This window comes from Anolis carolinensis, chromosome 1 (genome assembly GCF_035594765.1).
Source record: "Anolis carolinensis isolate JA03-04 chromosome 1, rAnoCar3.1.pri, whole genome shotgun sequence".
NCBI lineage: Eukaryota > Metazoa > Chordata > Lepidosauria > Squamata > Dactyloidae > Anolis > Anolis carolinensis.
Window position 1 is genome coordinate 57725743 of NC_085841.1, and position 20077 is coordinate 57745819.

The 20077-nt window shown below is 41.6% G+C and overlaps 2 protein-coding genes across 8 annotated transcripts in view; one reads left to right on the top strand and one right to left on the bottom strand.

The window, feature by feature from the left end:
• Positions 1-4356: 4356 nt before the first annotated feature.
• LOC134297466 (WAS/WASL-interacting protein family member 1-like) lies at positions 4357-9397 on the bottom strand. The gene is made up of 2 exons (XM_062975114.1): positions 8587-9397; positions 4357-4901 (listed from the first exon to the last, which is right to left on the bottom strand). The coding sequence occupies exons 1-2, from the start codon at positions 9395-9397 to the stop codon at positions 4885-4887; spliced, it is 828 nt and encodes a 275-aa protein (XP_062831184.1). The 3' UTR covers positions 4357-4884.
• rgs7 (regulator of G protein signaling 7) overlaps positions 9033-20077 on the top strand; it is a 204919-nt gene continuing 193874 nt past the window's right edge. For 6 of the 7 annotated variants that reach the window (XM_062975075.1, XM_062975078.1, XM_062975079.1 and 3 more), the window contains exons 1-2: positions 9033-9173; positions 11715-11839. In XM_062975075.1, coding sequence (XP_062831145.1) covers positions 11762-11839 — 78 coding nt within the window. In that variant the 5' untranslated portion in view covers positions 9033-9173; positions 11715-11761. Of the gene's footprint in view, positions 9174-11714; positions 11840-20077 lie in introns of those variants that run through there. The other variant, XM_062975102.1, reaches the window with a different exon arrangement.

The following is a 20077-nucleotide window of genomic DNA, read 5'->3' on the forward strand; positions in this document are numbered from 1 at the left end:
CATATACTTGGCAACCTGATGAAAACCAGCCATGAAAATGTATAGGGATCATAAGAATAAAGCATACAGCTTTTCTTAAAGGTGGGTGTTCGTGACATGTCATCTGCAATCCCCTATGGTTTCTGATAATGGGATAAATTATAGAATCAGAGAGTTGGAAGAGACCTTATGGCCCATCCAGTCCAACCCCCTGCTAAGAAGCAGGATAATCAACACCCCTGACAGATAGCCATCCAGCCTCTGTTTAAAAGCCTCCAAACAAGGAGCCTCCACCACACTCCAGGGCAGATAGTTCCACTGCTGAACAGCTCTCACAGTGAGGAAGTTCTTCCTAATGTTCAGGTGGAATCTCCTTTCTTGTAGTTTGATGCTGTTGTTCCATGTCCTAGTCTCCAGGGCAGCATAAAACAAGCTTGCTCTCTCCCTATGACTTCCCCTCACACATTTATATATGACTGTCATGTCCCCTCTCAGTCTTCTCTTTTGCAGGCTAAATATGCCCAGCTCTTTAAACCGCTTCTCATAGGGCTTGTTCTCCAGACCCTTGATAATTTCAGTCACCCTCCTCTGGACACAGTATTCCAGGTGTCAACATCTCCCCTAAATTGTGGTATTCCAGGTGTGGTCTGACTCAGACAGAATAGAGGGGTAGCATGGCTTCCCAGGGTCTAGACACTATACTCCTATTTATGCAGGCCAAAATTCCATTGGCATTTTTAGTTGCCGCATCGCATTGTTGGCCCATGTTTTACTTGTTCCCCACGAGGACTCCGAGATTTTATGCACACGTACTGCTATTGAGCTAGGCATCCTCCATTCTGTATCTGTGAATTTCATTTTTTCTGCCTAAGTGGAATATCTTTCATTTTTCCCTGTTGAACTTCATTTTGTTAGTTCCAGCCCATCTCTCTAATCTGTCAAGATGGTTTTGAATTTTGCTTCTGTCTCCTGGAGTATTGGCTATCCCTTCCAATTTGGTGTTATGTGCAAACTTGATGATCATGCCTTTTAACCCTTCATCTAAGCCATAAAGATGATGAACAGAACTGGGTCCAGGATGCTGGAGGGAAAAGACAGGAGACTCACCAACTAGATGGTCTTTCATGCTGCAATGGAGATAAATTTTCAGATCCATAGTAAAGTGTAATTTGAATGAATCAGTTCATCTTCAAGGCCACTATCACATATTTTCTAGAAAGGGCATAAGAAATGATGCTTTGCTTTTTGTATTCTGTGCACACCCAGTCATGATTGTTCCAACAATGCATTTTTTGTTTACTACCACGTGATTCTACCATATGTACCATATTTGTTTCTGCTGTATATAGGCTAGCTTACATATATGAGAAAACTACCTCTGGCTGCCTATATCTAGCTCAAATATCCATAATGTATGCCCAATTCTCTGTGTGTGCATATTTGCTTTGTCTCAAATTATTCCTCTTTTACCTGAGGCGTTGTTTGGACATCTCAGATAAAAGACCAGCTGGGCCCGCTTTTTGGGCTCTGTCTGGAAAGGCCCTCAGCAATCTCCAAGGAGGGAGCAGTATAAAGCTGACTCCACCAGGCCTGGGAAGATTTATTTTATTTTCATATATCTTGTGTATTGTTTGTGTCAGAAACAGAAAATTAAGTGGATACTGGTCACTGTGGTACTGTTACACCAACCAGTGTTGAGAGAGTCAGATGAAAGACTGGGTAGTAGGGAGAGGGCCACCCAGAACCATCTAGTTGGCTACAAGGCAGCTCCCTGGTAGAAGTAGGATGCTGCTGGACTAGCTAACTATCAGCCTGGTCAACTGAAAATACATCCATTGACTGAGTGTTAAGTGTTGTCATTAATGTCTTATAATTTGTCTTTTCATTTTTTGTTTTTGGTTGTCTCTTTCACCCTGTATTTTTTTTATTCAATGTATTCAGAACCTGGGGTGTCAACAAAAGTCATACAGTGCAGAGGTAGATATGGCAATGGCAGGGTCACATACCCTTATAGAGGAAGGAGAGAAATGTGTTTAATACCTATCCCACCTTCCAGTCACCCTGTGAGCCTGGCAAACTCTGAGAGTGAACCAGACCACCCACAAAAAACTCACCTTGTTATTCAAGTCAGTGAAAATAAGATACATATCATTAATGATCTTCTCAAAGATGAGGGAGATCTTTGGCATGCTTCACAAAAACTTGGCTGGGGGATGATAGTGGGCCAAACTGGGTTCAGACCCTCTTGAGTTATTACCATCATCCCTTCATATCTACAGATTCTGTACCCACAGAATCAATTACCCATGGCTTGAATATATATATATCTCAACAGTAAACATTGATTTTTCCACTTTATATAAGAATACTGTTTTACAATGCCATTGCATACAATGGGATAAGAATCCACAGATTTTGGCACCCAACTGGGGTCCTGGAAACTTTACCCAGTGTATTAACTTTGCCAGTTCGAATCCAACTCAGGGAGAGCTCGGATGAGCTCCCTCTATCAGTTCCAGCTCCATATGGGGACATGAGAGAAGCCTCCCATAAGGATGGTAAAAACATCAAAACATCCGGGTATCTCCTGGGCAACATCCTTGCAGACGGCCAATTCTCTCACACCAAAATTCTCTCACACCACACTTTCAGTTTCTCAAGTCATTCCTGACACGAAAAAAATAATCAATGGGCATGGAAATACTGGAAACAAAACAGAACAGAAGCCTCTTCTTTTATAAACCATTTCATGCAATAATAGAGTTGTAAAGTTGGGAGGGAGCACAAGGTCATGCTTTTCTTGAATAGTGGTTTTCAAAAGGTGGCCTCCACATATTCATGGAGATTAACGTTTGCCAAAAGGACATGTTTCAATGAAAACAGATGTAAGTGTCCAGACCTCAGTGGAGGTGGATGCATGAAAGCTTAGATAGACTGGGTGCAGTTATTTTCCAATAGTTTATGTAATAACGCCCACTTGCAAGTTCTTTTCAATAGCTATACTTCCCTTTTTTGCTGTATCACCAGGTAGAAAGAACTTTGCCCCACAAAAAGGACTCCTGCTGGGCTTGACTGGAAGAAATTCCTTCTTTTTGGTAAACATAAACATTTTCTAAAGGAAGGAAATAGAAGGGCAATTAATTTTAGAATCCAATATACTGATATGACTAAAATGCTGATTGACTCTGGAAACAGCAGTTTTAGCAGAATGAATAATTGCTATTTTAAGTAAAAAGTGCAAGTAATAACATGCCAGATAGATTTAAATCAGACCCAGTAACTAACTAATAATGTTAAGTTTAATGTTTATCGTTGCTGTTTATTTTGTCCAGATAGATGTAGAATTTTATCCAGATAGATGTTCAGATTAGTTGTATAATCTAATAAGAATTTCTAGACAATTTCTTATAGGAAACGGTTTTTCTTGATGTGGAGGAAGAGAAAAAATATTTTCAAAATGTTAAGAGTAACCAAAACATCTCCTGTTTCTGAAGAAAAAAATCAGTAGCACTTCTGAATTTCAGTCTGCCAGAAACAAACATATGGTGGTTGCATTCTTATTGTAATCTTTTTTCAGAAATAAAAAATAGGACCAAAAAGCTTACTTATTGAAAAGATTCTTCATATAAATATATTAACAGGAGACATGCATTGTTCTCTTTTGGAATGTTTCTTCTGGAAATAATTTTGTTTTTAAGAGCCTTTTTTTTTTTACAACAGCACCAACTGTTTTACTGATTTTTGTCTCAATACCAGAATTTCATTATCCTGACATCTGCCAGAAAGTAGCAGCCAACAATGAAAGGACCAAGGCAGTGACATCTCTGGCCCAACCTCTGTTTGGATATCAGCCAGCATGCCAACATGTTAAATCAAGAAATAGTCTCCTAAGATCTACAGAGATGCACGTGCTGGGAAACCTCAGCAAGTGAGAGTCCAAAAGTGGCAGGCTAAAACCTGGAACCTCAAGCCATGGCTGATACCGAAAGAGACTCCCTCCTGGGCACACAGAAGACTGGGCAACTTGGAAGGCTCTGAACAGACTGTGTTCTGGCACCACGAGATGCAGAGCCAACCTTATGAAATGGGGCCACAAAGAAGGTCCTCCGTTGTGCATGTGGCAGAGCTCAGACTGCATTGTAATAGGTGGTCTTCTCCACTATGCGATAGCGATATGCAATAGTGGAGAAGACCACCTATTACAATGCAGTCTGAGCTCTGCCACATGCACAACGGAGGACCTTCTTATAGCAACACAAGAGGCACTCCAAGTGGCCAGCTACTGATCAAAGGACATTTAATATTATGCCAAATATTTAAATTTGTGTTTTTAAATACATTACAACTGTACCCTTGGTTCATTTCTGACACGATAAATAAATTATCAAATTATTTTTATTTGTCATATTTTCCACACTAGCCATTAACAATATGATCCTCCAGATGTCTGAATGGAAATGAAATCTCCTTGTGTTGCCACCAGCTTGTTCCTCGGGGGTTCTGGGCATCTTTGTTGAAGCTCATTTTTCCATTTAATTTCTCTGTTATTGGGGAAGGGGACAGGTTATGTTCCTTTATGACATCTGGCTAGTGTGGGAGGACCCAACAATCTTCCTGATGAGACAGAATTCGAGTGGAGGGAGAAGAAGAAAGGAACATGTACAGAGCTCTACTCTGTTGGTGCATACCTAGCTTGACTCCAGAAGGCATCACAAAAATTAGAGCAAACATTCATTCACTGAAGTGCAGCATTTAAAAGAAGCAAGGGAAAAAAACACAAACACGTTATCAGTTTTGGATCAGATTAGGATTGGATATGGAAACAGAGAAGACATTGCTAACCCTACTTCCATAAATGGCTTCCTTCCCATATGAGAAATAGAACTCTCCCTCCTGATTTTCTCCTTATATCCAATCAATTGCTGAAACAGAAAAAGAAATCATCAAATTTATCTCTCTCCCCTTTAAAAAAAATCCATCTGCCATGAACTTTTCCTACCCAGCCAATACAATGCTTTCTCTCTCTCCCCATCCCAAAATATAGCTATCTCTGATAGGACAAGAGAGAATTTCTTCCTCACATTTTAATGTCTTGTTAAAATATATATTGATAAATCACTTTTCTTCTCACCAGGCCTTTCAAAATTATGCACAACAAAGTTGGCATTTAAAAACAAGCAAAGTGTTTGTTAAGAGTAAACTAGAAATGACTTCAGAAGTCAAAGGCCTGAGAAATAATACAGTTTGGACTGCTGTTGGAAGCTCGATAAAGATGGAGACAGTCTGACTTGTCTTGAAAGAAAGAGCTGCGATCAACAATACCCTTTAAAAAAAAACCTGGCTCCATACTCACAAGTACCTCAGAGTTCCTTCCATGAGTGAAATATTGGCATATTGGGTACATGTTAAACCTATGTACCTACCTATCCATGCTGCATTGGGATCTTTGCTGTCCCCAATGGCAGTTCACCTCTCTAGAACACATCTTTTAACCTGAGATCTGCAGTGCATTTGTCATTTTAATATTTTCATATTCACAAGACAAAGAACTTTGAGCTAATTCTGGTCTTTCTAGCAAATCTAAATCCAATTGTTAGTTCCCACTAAAGCAGATCCACAGACTCAACAGAAATTATATTATCAAGTATACGATATTATATATCATATACTTGATAATATAAGTATTATATTGAATTACTCCATTAATTCAACTGCTGTGCTCTGTTTGAGATATAACAATTTGAATCAGTTTCAGGGAATCATGTGGTTCTCTCCCAGGTTCTTATGCTGCCACTTCCAAACTTCTCCATTTTTGGCCATACTGGAAAGGCTGATGAGAATTGCAACCTAATAACATTTGGGGGGTCATAAATTGCCAGTCTAAATTTGGCCATAATGTCCATTGGCCACAACATCTAGGCTTAAAACTCCTGTCCCTGCTTTGTTCCTAAGAGTGATATATAAGATGTCATTCTGCAGTTTTAAATTATGTAGATTTCTCCAAATTGCATTATTATTAGTGATAGTATAAGCACTGGTACTGGTATTATTAATATTGATAGCTGTGTTTATATGGTTCATGATGGATAGGTTAATATCTTTGTGTATCATAAATTTGACAGGATATTGACAAGCTGGAACATGTCCAGAGAAGGGAAGCCACATTAGTTAAAAGTCTGAAAGCCTGAAGTCCTACAAGAAGTGGCTTAGGGAACTGGGTATTTTTAGCTTGGAGAAGAGAAGGTTGGGAGGAGACATGATCACCATGTTTAAATATTTGAAAGGATGCCACAAGGAAGAGGGATCAGGTTTGTTTTCTGCTTTTCCAGGGATTAGGACACAGAATAATGAATTCAAATTGCAGGAAAAGAGATGCCATCTGAATAGTAGAAAGAATTTCCTGTTGGCAAGAACTGTTTTGACAATGGAATATGCAGCCTTGCATAGTGGTGGAATCTCATCCTCTGGAGATTTTGAAACATCAGTTGGGAATGGTTTGATTGTGCTTTCCTGGATGGCAGAATGGGATAGCCCTGATGATCTCTTCAAACATGATGAATCTATGTCTTTTCTCTTTTGAACCCTTGCTACCTATCCATCACCAATTGGTTCAACCCACTTCCCCTAGCTTGTTTGGTTTGCCTCCTCCCAAGGGGGACAACCCAGAGTCCAGCTCTTCCTAGCCTTCCTGGAGTCTAGCCCTAAATCTCCACCCTCCTTTTAGAAAAGAGAACTTGCCATCTCACCATCCCAATAGAAAACCCAAGCACAGGTGGACATCTCTGGGTGGGAAAGGGGAGGCCTGAGAACCATAGATTCATCAAGTTGGAGGAGACCACAAGGGCCATCCAGACCAACACTACACCATCCAACACACAGACCAACCAGGCTCCAGCCCTCTGGCACCTTTGGACTCCCAAGCCCTATCGTGCATGCACAGATTGTCCCATTTGTGGAGGGGGCAAACTTGTTTTCTGTAGCTCTGAACATGAAGCAATGGATTCAAATTTCAGAACAATAGATTCCACCAAGGACCTCATCACATGATATGGGGGACAGCAGGGCATCCATAGGGCAGAGGGATAAATCGTGGGGCAGTGGGGCAAATCTGTTGCCCAGTGCCCTGTATCACCCGCATCACCTGCTTGCCCATCTACATGCTGGAAAGAAAGTGTACCTTAATGTGTACTCCCATGCCGTCCCCATGATTTTTAATCTGAACACAGGTAGTCTCCCATGTTTATAATTCACAGAGCCCTACTATAAGTAACTGCCATGTGATGAGATCTGGCGGGCTCCATGCTGGCTGTGTCAATAAGTGTTCTACGATGAAGAATTTTCCTAATGCGATGAGGTCCCTAAACATTAGGAGTGGTAATAGCTGTTCTGACAGTGGAATATGCTGCATCTTGGTGGTAGACCTTTGATGTGTTTTAATCATCTGAAAGATTATTTATAATGGATATGTATATATTCCTTCACTCAGCTTTCCTTATGGTCCAGCTCTCTCATCCATAGGTTACTAATGGGGAATATCATTGCTTTAACCTTTGTTCCTAGTGTGTCTCTACTCTTCTCTATTTTTCGAAATTAGTCTTTGCTCTCCTCCCAAGAAGTAAACATCATCTGATTTCCTGGCTGCAGTCTGTGTGTTTTACTGTTACTGTTATTGTTTGAATCTGGCATTGAATTATTGCCATGCTTTGTAGGCCGCCCTGAGTCCCCCTTCAGGGGTGAGAAAGGCGGGCTATAAGTACAGTAAATAAATAAATAAATAAATAATCTTCCGAGTGTGTCAGAGTCTCCATCTCTGGCAGGGTTTTAAGCAGAGGTTGGACAGTCATCTGTCATGGGTGCATTATCACAGGATGTCTATATCCTACACCACTGGAGAAATTATACTGTTTAGCTGGCATTGCAACACCTGACATCCAGTGGGAAGTAGCAGCCAGCAATGAAAGGACCAAGGCATTGACATCTCTGGCCCATCGGGTATCAAGTAACACCCTAATGCCTTAAATCAAGAAATAGTTTTCTAAGATCTACAGAGATACTTGCAGGAACTCCTCAGCAAGCAAGAATCCAAAAGTGGCAGGCTAAAACCTGGAAGCTCAATCAATGGCTGACGCCGGATGAGAGACTCTTTCCTGGGCATACAGAAGACTGGGCAACTTGGAAGGCACAGAACATTCCTTAAGGAATGGGGCCACAAAGTGGAGTCCATGATATGCGAGAGTGGAGAAAAGCAAACCACAGACCGCCTACTACAATGCAGTCTGAGCCCTGCCACATGCACAAGGGAGGACCTTCTTAGAGCAACACCAGAGGCACTCCAAGTGGCCAGATACTAGTCAAAGAACATTTAGTATAATGCCATGTTTTTAAACTTTGTGTTTTTAAAAACATTACACCTGCACCCTCGGTTTGCTTCTGATACGATAAATAAAAATAAATAGCAGAGGTTGGCTTTGTGTATTCCTACATGGTAAGGGCTTGAGGTCTCTCCCAATGCTAGGCTTCTATGATTGTAGGAAAAAAAATCTTGCCCAAAGTCAGAAACAACTTTGAAGGCGTAGAATAACAGTCCAACTTGGCCCCATTCCATACCTCTGCCTCGAGTGCTTTGATTCCTCGCTCCTGCGCGGCAAGAGGTTGGGCGGAAGGGCCCTTGGGGTTTCTTGATGATGCCGGGGACCCTACTCCCCTCGGCGCGTCCCTGCGCAGAACCTGTGCTGGAACGAGAGCGGGAGGCCGTCTGACACGTCTCCCTCCCTCCCTCCTCCTCCTCCGGAGCCCTCCCCGTTTGGCGCGAATCGCTGTCAAGGTTATCTATCGCCAGCCCCGCCGCCCGAGAGCCCAGCCCAACCCAGCCGGGAGGGAGGGAAGGAGGGATATTTCGCAGTGGCGGCGGCGGCGGCACCTTTGACGTGCCGCTTCCCCACGTGACGGGCGGCCTCGCTCCTCCGGTGAAGGCGGAGGAGGACGGAGGCGAGCAGGAGCAGGAGGAGGAAGAGGAGGAGGCGCTGCTGCTGCTGCTGTTGCCGCGGTTGCCTCCGCTTCTGCAAGGCTTCGGAGTAGTCGCAAAGAGAGGCGGGCGGGGGGGGGGAGCATCCGCCTTGTTATTGTGATGCACGGGCCTTGCTTCTTGCCGCCCGCCGCCGGCTGAAAGGGAGAGAAGGGAGCCGGGGAAGGAGGTGAGCTGCCGCCGCAAGCCGAGCCGGGGTGACCTTGGCCCGGGAGGGAAAGGGGGCGACCCAGCCCAGAAGGCGGCCAAGGGGGAGGCTGCTGTCCGTGGTGCTGAAATCTGCTGCAGGGCAGGCGCCTGGCTGGCGCTCTCCCTGCCTCTTTCTCTGCCTCGCCTGCCATTGGAAGGGCTGCCTGCGAAACCTGGGGCGGGAGAAGTGCGGGGGAGACTCATTGAGGGAGGGAAGGGGAGGGAAGGGAAGCCAGCCTCTGGACCTTGGCGGGTTTGTTTTGGAAAATGTTGCGGCAGAGTCCAAAAAAGAAGAGAGAGAGAGAGAGCGAGCGAGCGCGGAATTGGCTGGGTCGCCTTCTCTCCTCCAATGCTTCCCTCTCCCTGGTGTGTGTGTGTGTGTGATTTTCTTCTTCTTTTTTGCTTGGAAGTGGTCTTCTTCTAGGTGGAAGAGGAGTTCTGGAAGGAAGGGCAATAGGTCCCTAAAGAGCTGCTGCTGGCATCAGGGGCAAACAACACATGTCTATTTGTCGCAGAGAAGACCCGGGCTTGGGCCGGTTTTTAGGCTATTTATTTATCGTATCAGAAGCGAAATGAGGGTACAAGTTGTACTGTATTTGAAAACACAAAGTTAAAAAAAACTTGGCATTGTACTAAATGTCCTTTGACCAGTAGCTGGTCACTGGGAGTGCCTCTGGTGTTGCTATAAGAAGGTCCTCCATTGTGCATGTGGCAGGGCTCAGGCTGCATTGTAATAGGTGGCCTGTGGTTTGCTCTTCACACTCGCATGTTGTGGACTCCACTTTGTGGCCCCATTTCTGAAGGTGGGCTCTGCATCTCGTGGTGCCAGAGCACAGTCTGTTCAGTGCCTTCCAAGTCATCCAATTTTCTATGTGCCCAGGAGGGAGTTGCTCAGCTGACGTCAGCCACTGATTGAGGTTCTGGGTTTTAGCCTGCCACTTTTGGACTCTTGCTTGCTGAGGTGTTCCTGCAAGTTGCTCTGTAGATCTTAGAAAACTATTTCTTGATTTAAGGTGTTGGCATGCTAGCTGATACCCGAACAGGGGATGGGCCGGAGATTTCAATGCCTTGGTCCTTTCATTGCTGGCTGCTACTTCCTGGTGGATGTCAGGTAGTGCAATGCTGGCTAAACAGTATCATTTCTTCAGTGGTGTGGGGTGTAGACATCCTGTGATAATGTGTCATGTCTCATTAAGAGCCACATCCACTGTTTTAACGTGGTGAGATGTATTCAACACCGGACATGCATATTCAGCAGCAGAGTAACAAAGCACAAGGGCAGATGTCTTCACTGTGTCTGGTTGTGATCCCCAGGTTGTGCCAGTCAGCTTTCGTATGATGTTAGGTTTTTAGGCTGCAGGCATAGGCAAACTTTGGCCCTCCAGTTGTTTTGGACTTCAACTCCCACAATTCCTATCAGCTGGTAGGCTGACAGGAATTGTGGGAGTTGAAGTCCAAAACACCTGGAGGGCTGAAGTTTGCCCATGCCTGGGCTAGAGGCATTCCTATTGCCCTCTTCGAGGGGACACCCAGGTATTGACCCCCATAGAGTCTGTGGCATCTTGGTTCCAACAGCACTGGTGCCAATACTAAGGTCTCAGAAGGTCCCTCTAGAAACTAGATGGAGTCCCAAAGAAACAAATTTATAGGCTTCACGAGTTCTTTATTGAAACCAAACTCATAATCCCCAGTAATTTTTTTTCCTTCCAAGCATGGAAACAATCTCCTTTGCTAGAAATTTGCCTAATCTCCTTTGCATCGTGATGGGTTTTTTTTTTTTAAGTGGAAGCTCACTTCAATTCTACATGGACTGACCAACCTGCATGCTAGTTTTATACAGGGAGAGAAGGAAGATGAAAATGAGCATAGAACCATAGTGTAGGCCATCCAGTCCAACTGCCTGCCAAGAAGTAGAAAAATTGCATTCAAAGCACCCCCGACAGATGGCCTTCCAGCCTCTGTTTAAAAGCCTCCAATGAAGAAGCCCCCACCACCCTCCGGGGCAGAGATTTCCACTGCTGAACAGCAATCACAGTGAGGAAGTTCTTCCTAATGTTCAAGTGGAATCTTCTTTCCTGTAGCTTGAAGCCATTGTTCCACATTCTGGTTTCCAGGGCAGCAGAAAAAAGCTTCCTCCTTCCTCCCGATGACTTCCCTTCACATATTTATATATGGCCCTCATCATAACTCACCTCAGCCTTCTCTGCTGTAGGCTAAGCATGCCCAGCTCTTTAAGCTGCTCCTCATAGAGCTTGTTCTCTAGGCCCTTGATCATTTTAGTCACCCTCCTCTGGATACATTCCAGCTTGTCAACATCTCCTTTAAATTACAGTGGCCATCTGTTTGGAGTGCTTTAATTGGCAGAATGATGTTGGACTGGATGGCCCTTCAAACTCTATGACTTTATGAAAAGGAGGGAAAGTGGCACTTTGGGAGGAAGTTGGAGCTCTTGGTCCTGGGCATAGAGAAGACAACTGGTAGAAATGTTTTACTGAGACCTCTTTCATTCTTTTTAACTTAGGCACCTTGCTCTGCTAAAGATTGTCCATCAGCTGAAGCCACTGAGACATGGCACAAGGAAATAACTATGGTCAGAGCAGCAACGGGGTAGCTGACGAATCCCCCAATATGTTGGTGTACAGAAAGGTAGGAAGGAAGCTTGTGGGAATTTCCTGGGCACATGGAAATGGCTTGACTCTTTCTTTTCACTATAGTGAAATGACTGCCATATGCTGCCAGAGTGTAGCATTGTTGTGTACAATCACTTGATATCATTTCTGTAAATACAGTCTTCAAACCTCTGTTGTCTAGCATTTGGCACTGTTATATATATGTACTGGAAAAGAATGAAAGTATGAAATAAAGCTGTGTAGAACCTAATGACCCTGCAAATGCATCTTTATGGCATGAAGTGATGCCAAGCTCCTGCATGGATAAGATGAAAATATTTTCACTGTGCATTTCTTTTTGCTAGGAGTAATGGAATATCTTGTCATTTTGGGGACATGATTTTACAAACAATCTTCATTTGAAACTGATACCAGATATGTTCTGAGATGAAAACATGTGTTATTAATTAGTAAAAAAACAAATATGAATTCTAGGTCATCATTCTCAATTCAATACAAGCTTCTGAGTGGTTTTATCTGTACTTGCTCTGGGGGAAAGTGTGTTCCAAGAAGACCTCTGTAGGTCAGAGATGACAATAACAAGAGAAGCTGCTTATTTTTGGAACACAAGGCATAACCCTCTGAGAACATTTTTAAAGGAGCCAAGTGACAACCTTGTGCCCTTTTGCAATTCTGGTTTATTTTGACACAGTCCTTCAGGAGACATCAGGATCTTGTGCCTTGTGTTTGGGAATAGATTTCCTAATCTAATTGTAATATTAATTGTCTTAAGAAGCCAATGTTTGTATGTAATGTGTGTGTGCTATGATAGTCAAAGGATGTCCACTAATTTGAAAGAGGGCACATGATTTTTGCTGCACACAATAGTCCCCTGTATCCTGAAAAACTACTCCTGAGAGCTGAGATATCCCATCAGATTCATATTAGGTGTGAAAGAGTGGATTTCTGCACGTAAGGGAGACAGGCAGAAACTAGATGCCCAAAATCATAAGTTCTGATACACTTCCCTTGAGTATAATTTCCCCTGAATATAACTTGCTAAATATTAATAAGGGAAGTCAAATGGTTGCTACATTTTATTGGATACATTGTGCAAGGGACTCAAAAAGATTTAGACTTTTAGAGTAGTTCTACCATTTCTGTATGAATGTAAATGTCTGGGTTTTCATGGAAATTGTGATTTTAGTATCAGTTTCAACAATATTTTATAGTAATAGTAACAATTTGCTTCCAAGTTGCTGCTGCTGCTACTGCTGTTGTTGTTATTGTGTGACTTTGAGTTGTTTCTGAAAAAGTAGACCTATCATAGGGCTTTCTTGGTAAGATTTTTTCAGAAGGGGTTTGCGTTTGTTTCCTCCGAAGCTGAGAAAACGTGTTTTGCCCAGGAGGCTTCCATGACCAAGGAGGGATTTGAACACCAGTTTCCAGAGTTGGAGTCCAGTGCTCAAACCTCTATATCACACCTACTTTCACTGTAATAGTATTAAAATACAAAGCCATATCAATCTGTTTCAGCATTAAATATAAAGGAATTTTATTGTCAACAGATACCAACTGAGGAAAAAAAATACTTTTAGTATAAATTTTCATGGATTCCAGTCCATCAGCTTTGCATCTGACAAAACTGACTGGAGCTCACAGAAGCTTATGCTACAAATTTCCCTTTTCTCAGTCAGACTTAAATGTGCTATTGGATCCCCCTATATCTTTTTTGCCTCCATGTTACTCTGTTGTGGCACATGTATCAGAAAATCTTGTTGTATCACAAAAGCAAATAATCTCAGATACCATTCCTATTGTAGAAATGCTGTTGCGTGTGATGAAGTCCATGAAAGTTGAATTAAATTAATTTAATATAATCTTGTTAAATCACAACTACATAGGGTTGCAGTTATAAGCATGTGGCTATGGATACGCTCTCAACAGAAATAAAAACAGAGCTATTTAATACAAGAAGAGTAACAGAGCAATCTTATACATTTCTACTCAGATGTAAGCCATATTTGGATGTATTTCCTGGAAAATATGTGTACAATTTTGTCCTAAAATTATTTATTATACTATTAATTATAATATTGATACAAACACTGGGATCTGTTTAGTATCTTTGGAATATACAATCATCCTCAAAACTAGGAATTACAGTGGGATAATAGTCCAACAGGATTCTACCCCCTTAGATTATATTAGAAATATAATTTTATATAATCAAATATGATTTGAGGTTGTAATCTTGAACAATTTTAACCAACATAAACTTACTAGTGTTTCATTGGGAAGTGTGAGCCTGCTTTTGGCTGATGGGATAGTCAAGTTAATTAGGACTGTTGCTGTTGTGTGCCTTCAAGTCATTTAGTCATTTAGGATACTCCTAAGTCTAAAATTTAGGGTGGAGGGTGGGTAAGTGACTTTGGAGGGTCACATCTGGCCCGTGGGCCTTAGTTTGGGGACCTCTGTACTAGTCCAACACTTAAACCACTACACCAGGCTGAATAGATAGTTTTACTGGATTGACTTGTCTTAACCAAATATGATGCCAATTGGGCAGAAAGACTATGTTGGTCAATATTTCTTGAAAGCATCCTGCAATTTGTCTGGTTGTACAGGAATTTTCTTCTCACTCCTTCTGTTTTTATTTAAATTTATAATAATCTACATTTCCACATAACAGTGAATGAAAAAGGCCTAAATGTACTTGCCAGTCCTTAGGAGACCAACTGAATTAATGACTTCCATATATGTTTATTTACTATTGAACTTTACTAATTTATTAATTTGCATTTTTTTCCATTTTATGGAGGCTCTGCACCCCTCATTCCCATGAAAGTGGATAACACACTGTACATATTCCTCTTAAAGGAAGAGATCAGGATGATGGTCCTTATGCTATCTAGTTTACCTTAAGCAGCATCCAGACCTGGCGTCTGTACGCCTTTTTGGGTACTGTGCTGCCAATTACAATTGAATACTGCAAACATAATTGCAATTGAAGTACAAACACACACACACAAACTACATCTAATTATTTATTAAATGCATATACATATGCACAGTCCCCAAAGTTCAATGTATCCAAGGAGATGCATGTGCAGGACCTGATTGCAGGATTCATCTGCCTGTGCTGCTCAGCACTATTGCAGTATTGGAATACAATAATAAAACCGTAAATAAAAATACAATGCCGATGTAAATGCAGTTTAGAAATTACACTACAAAAATACACCAATTTGTTTCTTTCTTAATGTATAATACAATATACTAGAGGTGTGGAATTTGGCCACAAAGCATGGTATTTCGGGGTCCATTTTCAGCTAACTCCATATTCTGTTTACTGGGAAGCTACTCAAATTGGGGGGAATGTTGCCATTTTCATATGGCAAATATTTGGCCCATTGGCTACAATGGGAAACTTTAAAGGCTCAATCCTCTGTCATTTTAAGGCCTATCTCCATGAAATCTACCTCAGTTTTAGAACACATTTACAGCTGCAGGCCTGCCAAGTTTCAGAACAATTCACCAACCTACTGACTTTTTAGAATTATTTTAAGTTCTAAAAATAAGTTTTAAAATAAGACAAACCGCAAGAGAAGGTTATGGGAATTGTAGTCACTGGTTGTGTCCTTTCTCAGCCAATCAGAGCACAGACACAACCAGGCCTTTTATTGGCTAAGAAACAGAGAGAGAGAGAGAGAAAGAGAGAGAGAGGGAAACTCCAACTCCCATGATGCTCCAAGAGGAACTCAGAGACTTTTCAATGTCTGCCCCATGCAAGTGCTGCTGGGAAAGGGAGTTCCCAGCAGGGCCCTCTCTGGAGGAGGAGCCTAGGGAGGGAGAAACGATGCTGTAGGATCTTCTCCAGGAACCCAGTGGCAAACCAAATTGAGCTAGCAAGTACAATCCCTTCCTTAAGGTTTCCTAACCCACTGGATCAAATCAGAAATTCATAGGGGTTACACTACAACTTCTCTTTCTTCATGTCAGTTTAATTCTTAAACCATGTAACTGTCACCTTTTACTTTTGGCCTGCTCCTGGTTTCTAGGTCCATTCATTCTCACACTTCCACTGTCTTTGGTTGTGACCCCTAAAAGAGCAGATGAAAAACACTTTAAAAAACATAGTTAAAATGAAAAGTAGCAACATTAGGTAGATCAGAGCAATGGTGTAACCGACCAAAGAGACGTCTAAATTAAGCATTGTGATGTCACAAGGGCTATTACAAAGGAGGCTAAATGGATTTCACTAGGTTAGAAGTTCAGATTCTGAATACAATAGCAGAAAAATACACTTTCTCTTGAATCACTACTAATCCTATTTTAGTCATTGGTGAGTCAGGAGAAACAACTCGTGAAGATTGTAAAACACAGCCAGATTCATATCATAGAAAGAAGTCCTTGAGAGGTTAGAGATCATGACCACCACTTTGAAATTCATAAAGCTTACTCTATTTTTTTAAGACTGGCTCCTAGCAAAGGACAAATCAGGAAATAGACCACTAGTTAAGGAAGCTGTTGTGGTGTCAGTCTCATCTGCCTCAGAACAGGCTCCAGTCAACAGCCTGTATCCATCCTTTGGATCCTTTAGTTTCAGCCCCATGAAGAGCATCTTACAGTAGTCTGAACAGGATGAAACTAGGATTCACATCTCTGCAAACATGGTCTTAGTTGTGGATGATGGTTGCAGTGCAGGAAAGGGCTGCTTATGATAGACTTACCTGTGGATGGTGACTGTAGTACAGGAATGGGGGTGTCAATAAAATTAGCAACAGAAGTCCTGTACAGATTATGAATGTATCCTTATCGGCAGTCTAGTTCTTGATAATACCTCCCAACACGTTTCTATCTTTTAAATAACATGGATATCTCTTACAGTTCTGGTGTCACACTGTGTAAAAGGTTGCAGGCCAAGATTTCATCAAATAAGTATATCAAAACTCATCTTGCTTTATAAGGATCTAGTGTCTTTTTGGCTTTCTCTTGTTTTTCTGGTAGATGTATGGAACACAATGGATTTTATCAGCTAGTTAGTGTCTAGCTTGATTTGCCATCTACTTCAGCGCTGTCATTTCCTATTTTATTCACCCATGATTAGTTAGATTTGTGGCAGTCGAACAGCAAAAATCCCTTCCAGACTTGTCTTACTGAACAGGCCACTTGCACCCCATGTTCTGGTCATAAAAAAGCCTTACCATGGGATATGTGAAGTTATATAATATAAACTTATATTCCAGACCTAAAACTACTTGCATATTAGAATATTTTACTTTGAGAATAAGCTGATTCTTTTAATCAAATGACAGCTGCATTATTCTTTTAAAATCTAATCTTCATCATTAAAATGACACCAATTTGTCACACAGGCTGGATCTACTCTGCCATATAATATATGTATGTGTGTGTATGTGCACGCGCACACACACACACACACATATATATAATGGCAGTGTAGATCTGTCCATTGTTGTTGTTAGTCTACATTAGGAAAAAGCATATTATTTCTCTGTAGTCATTTGTGATGAACATTAACATAGTAATATTATTTCATTTATCTCCTATAAAAGTTTTTTTCTTCTCTGGTTATGGAATGAACCATACAGAAATAACAGAATTGCTAGCACCTGAATTGAAGTGCTGCCGCTACAATTGTGTGTTTTCCACCTCCTTACCCTTCTTTTTAAGAGAAAAACCACATGTTTTCCCAGTATCATTTCATAGCAAAAAAAATACGCCTTGCTGCTGTGGTTGAGAATTAAACTATGGATAAACTGCATATCCATTATACTGGGGTGCGGAAATTCTGATATTTTGAGGAATGTTTTAGACATAAACTTTCCAAAACTCCAGACAAGTCAGACTTCTGTGAAGCATGCACCTAGACACCAAGTGGATGGTTCTATCTTTCTACCAAGACTGTAGCTTGGAGAATTTGAACTAGATCTTATAATCTTTCTGATTCAGTGATCTCAGAGGGATGCCACCACATGATGCAAAGACCTTAGCCATGTTCTTTTGGCACCTTGTGCCACGCTATACATCTGCATAATCAGGACCATAGCTTCCCTTTCTATTGCTCGTCTTCTTTTGCTGTCTGTCAGCTTCAGGTTTTTATCAGGTGTTAGATGTAAACACCTGGCAATTTAGGAGATGCAGTCTTCAGTTGCAGTTTACTCTCTTGTGTGTTCTTGTAGAAAGCTGCCAGGCAATCTGAGAACCCTATAGTGATGGCTTGAAATTCCTGCTGAGTTGACTGAGGCATTCTATGTCTGAAAAAAAAAGAAGACAAGGAGCAAACCCAGTCATTTAGCAGCTGCTGCTGATCCATGCCATCTCTGTTCAGCCAAAGAGCGGTAGTCTTGGCTAGCTGAGGAGATCATCATATATATTAAAAAGGAAGGCACTGTATATGGTTAATTGAGAGCATTGTGTAACATCTGGGGAAGCCTGAATGCCTTCAATGAGCATTCAGAATTATCTGGATTAGTGCTGATTTCTCAATGTTCAGCATTAGCCAAAGCTTGAGAACATTCTTTTTTAAAAAAAGTTACGGAAACCACCAGCAATGAAAAACTGAGGTGGGGGTGGGGGTATGTTTATAAAGTAAGGATAGAATAAAACAAAATGTTGTTCTTCAAATCAACACTTTCTTTTTTTAGCAATCATGCTTAGTCACAGCCGGCCCAAGATAATTTTCAAGTGTAAGCGAATAGAAATTTTGGTGCCCCCCCCTCCCCCCCCACACACACACCAAACCACATGAACAGGCCAGCAGAGCATTGGATAAGCAAAAATGTTGGATAATATGAAGGCCAAGTGTGAATAACTGCAGTTGATCACCTTGATTAGCATAGAATAGCCTTGCTAGACATGGTTATGGTTATTGAGCATTATTCCTAGCAGTGCAATAATTGAGGACCTTTTAAGTATTGACCACTGGACTGATTCTGGACTATGATTTTGAACTTATGTGGTTGTAATTGTTGTTTTTAGTAGTTTTTGTTTTAATGTTTGAGTTTAATTGTCATTATATTATTGGAATTTGTATGTCGGCCATCGAATTGTTGCCAGTTGTGAGGCCACCCTGAGTCCTCTTCGGGTGAGAAGGGCGGGACAGAAGTATGGGAAATAAATAAATAAACAAACAAATAAATAGTAAAAAAAAGGACAGTAAAAAAGGACAGTAAAAAAGAACACTCAAAAACAGGGGAATTCCAAACATGAAACAATCAGGGCCAGCTAACACCTCTCAACAAAGATATACAAACCCCACTTGCCTAGTTTCCAACACACCTCACAACCTCTGAGGATGCCTGCCTTAGATGTGGCCCTCCTCTGGACACTTTCCAGCATTATTTGGCAGAGAAGGAGAAAGAATTTGGGCCCTTCCACACAGCTCTATAACTCAGGATATCAAGGCAGGATAACCCACATTACCTGCTTTGAACTGGATTGTCTGAGTCCTTACTGCCATATATCCCAGTTCAAAGCACGTAATGTGGGTTATTTGTTATTTCTTCCAAGTTCTAGTCTCCAAGGCAGAAGGCAACAAGCTTGGTCCATCCTCCCTATGACTTCCTCTCACATTATTATACATGGCCGTCAAGTCTCCTCTCAACCTTCTCATCTACATGCAAAACATGCTCAGATCTTTAAACCGCTCCTCATAGGGATTATTCTCCAAAGCCTTGATCATTTCAGTCACTCTCCTCTAGACAGATTCATGTTATCATTTAGTATTACAGTAGAGTCTCACTTATCCAAGCCTCGCTTATCCAAGCCTCTGGATTATCCAAGCCATTTTTGTAGTCAATGTTTTCAATATATGATGATATTTTGGTGCTAAATTTGTAAGTACAGTAATTACAACATAACATTACTACGTATTGAACTACTTTTTCTGTCAAATTTGTTGTATAACATGATGTTTTGGTGCTTAATTTGTAAAATCATAACCTAATTCGATGTTTAATAGGCTTTTCCTTAATCCCTCCTTATTATCCAAGATATTCGCTTATCCAAGGATTAGCTTGGATAAGTGAGACTCTACTGTACTCATTATTTTTCCTGGAAACTTTCCAAGGCCTGAAGATAGGAGGTATGGTGGCACAACGGGTTAAACTCTTGTGCCAGCTGAACTGCTGAACTGAAGGTTGGGTTGCTGACCTAAAGGTTGCCAGTTCGAATCTGCAAGACAGGGTGAGCTCCTGTCTGTCAGCTCTAGCTTGTAGGGACATGAGAGAAGTCTCCCAGTAGGATGGTA

What these genes read in the sequence shown, in the direction of transcription:
- LOC134297466 (XM_062975114.1), bottom strand. Translation starts at nt 9,397, where the DNA reads ATGAGTCTCCCCCGCACTTCTCCCGCCCCAGGTTTCGCAGGCAGCCCT.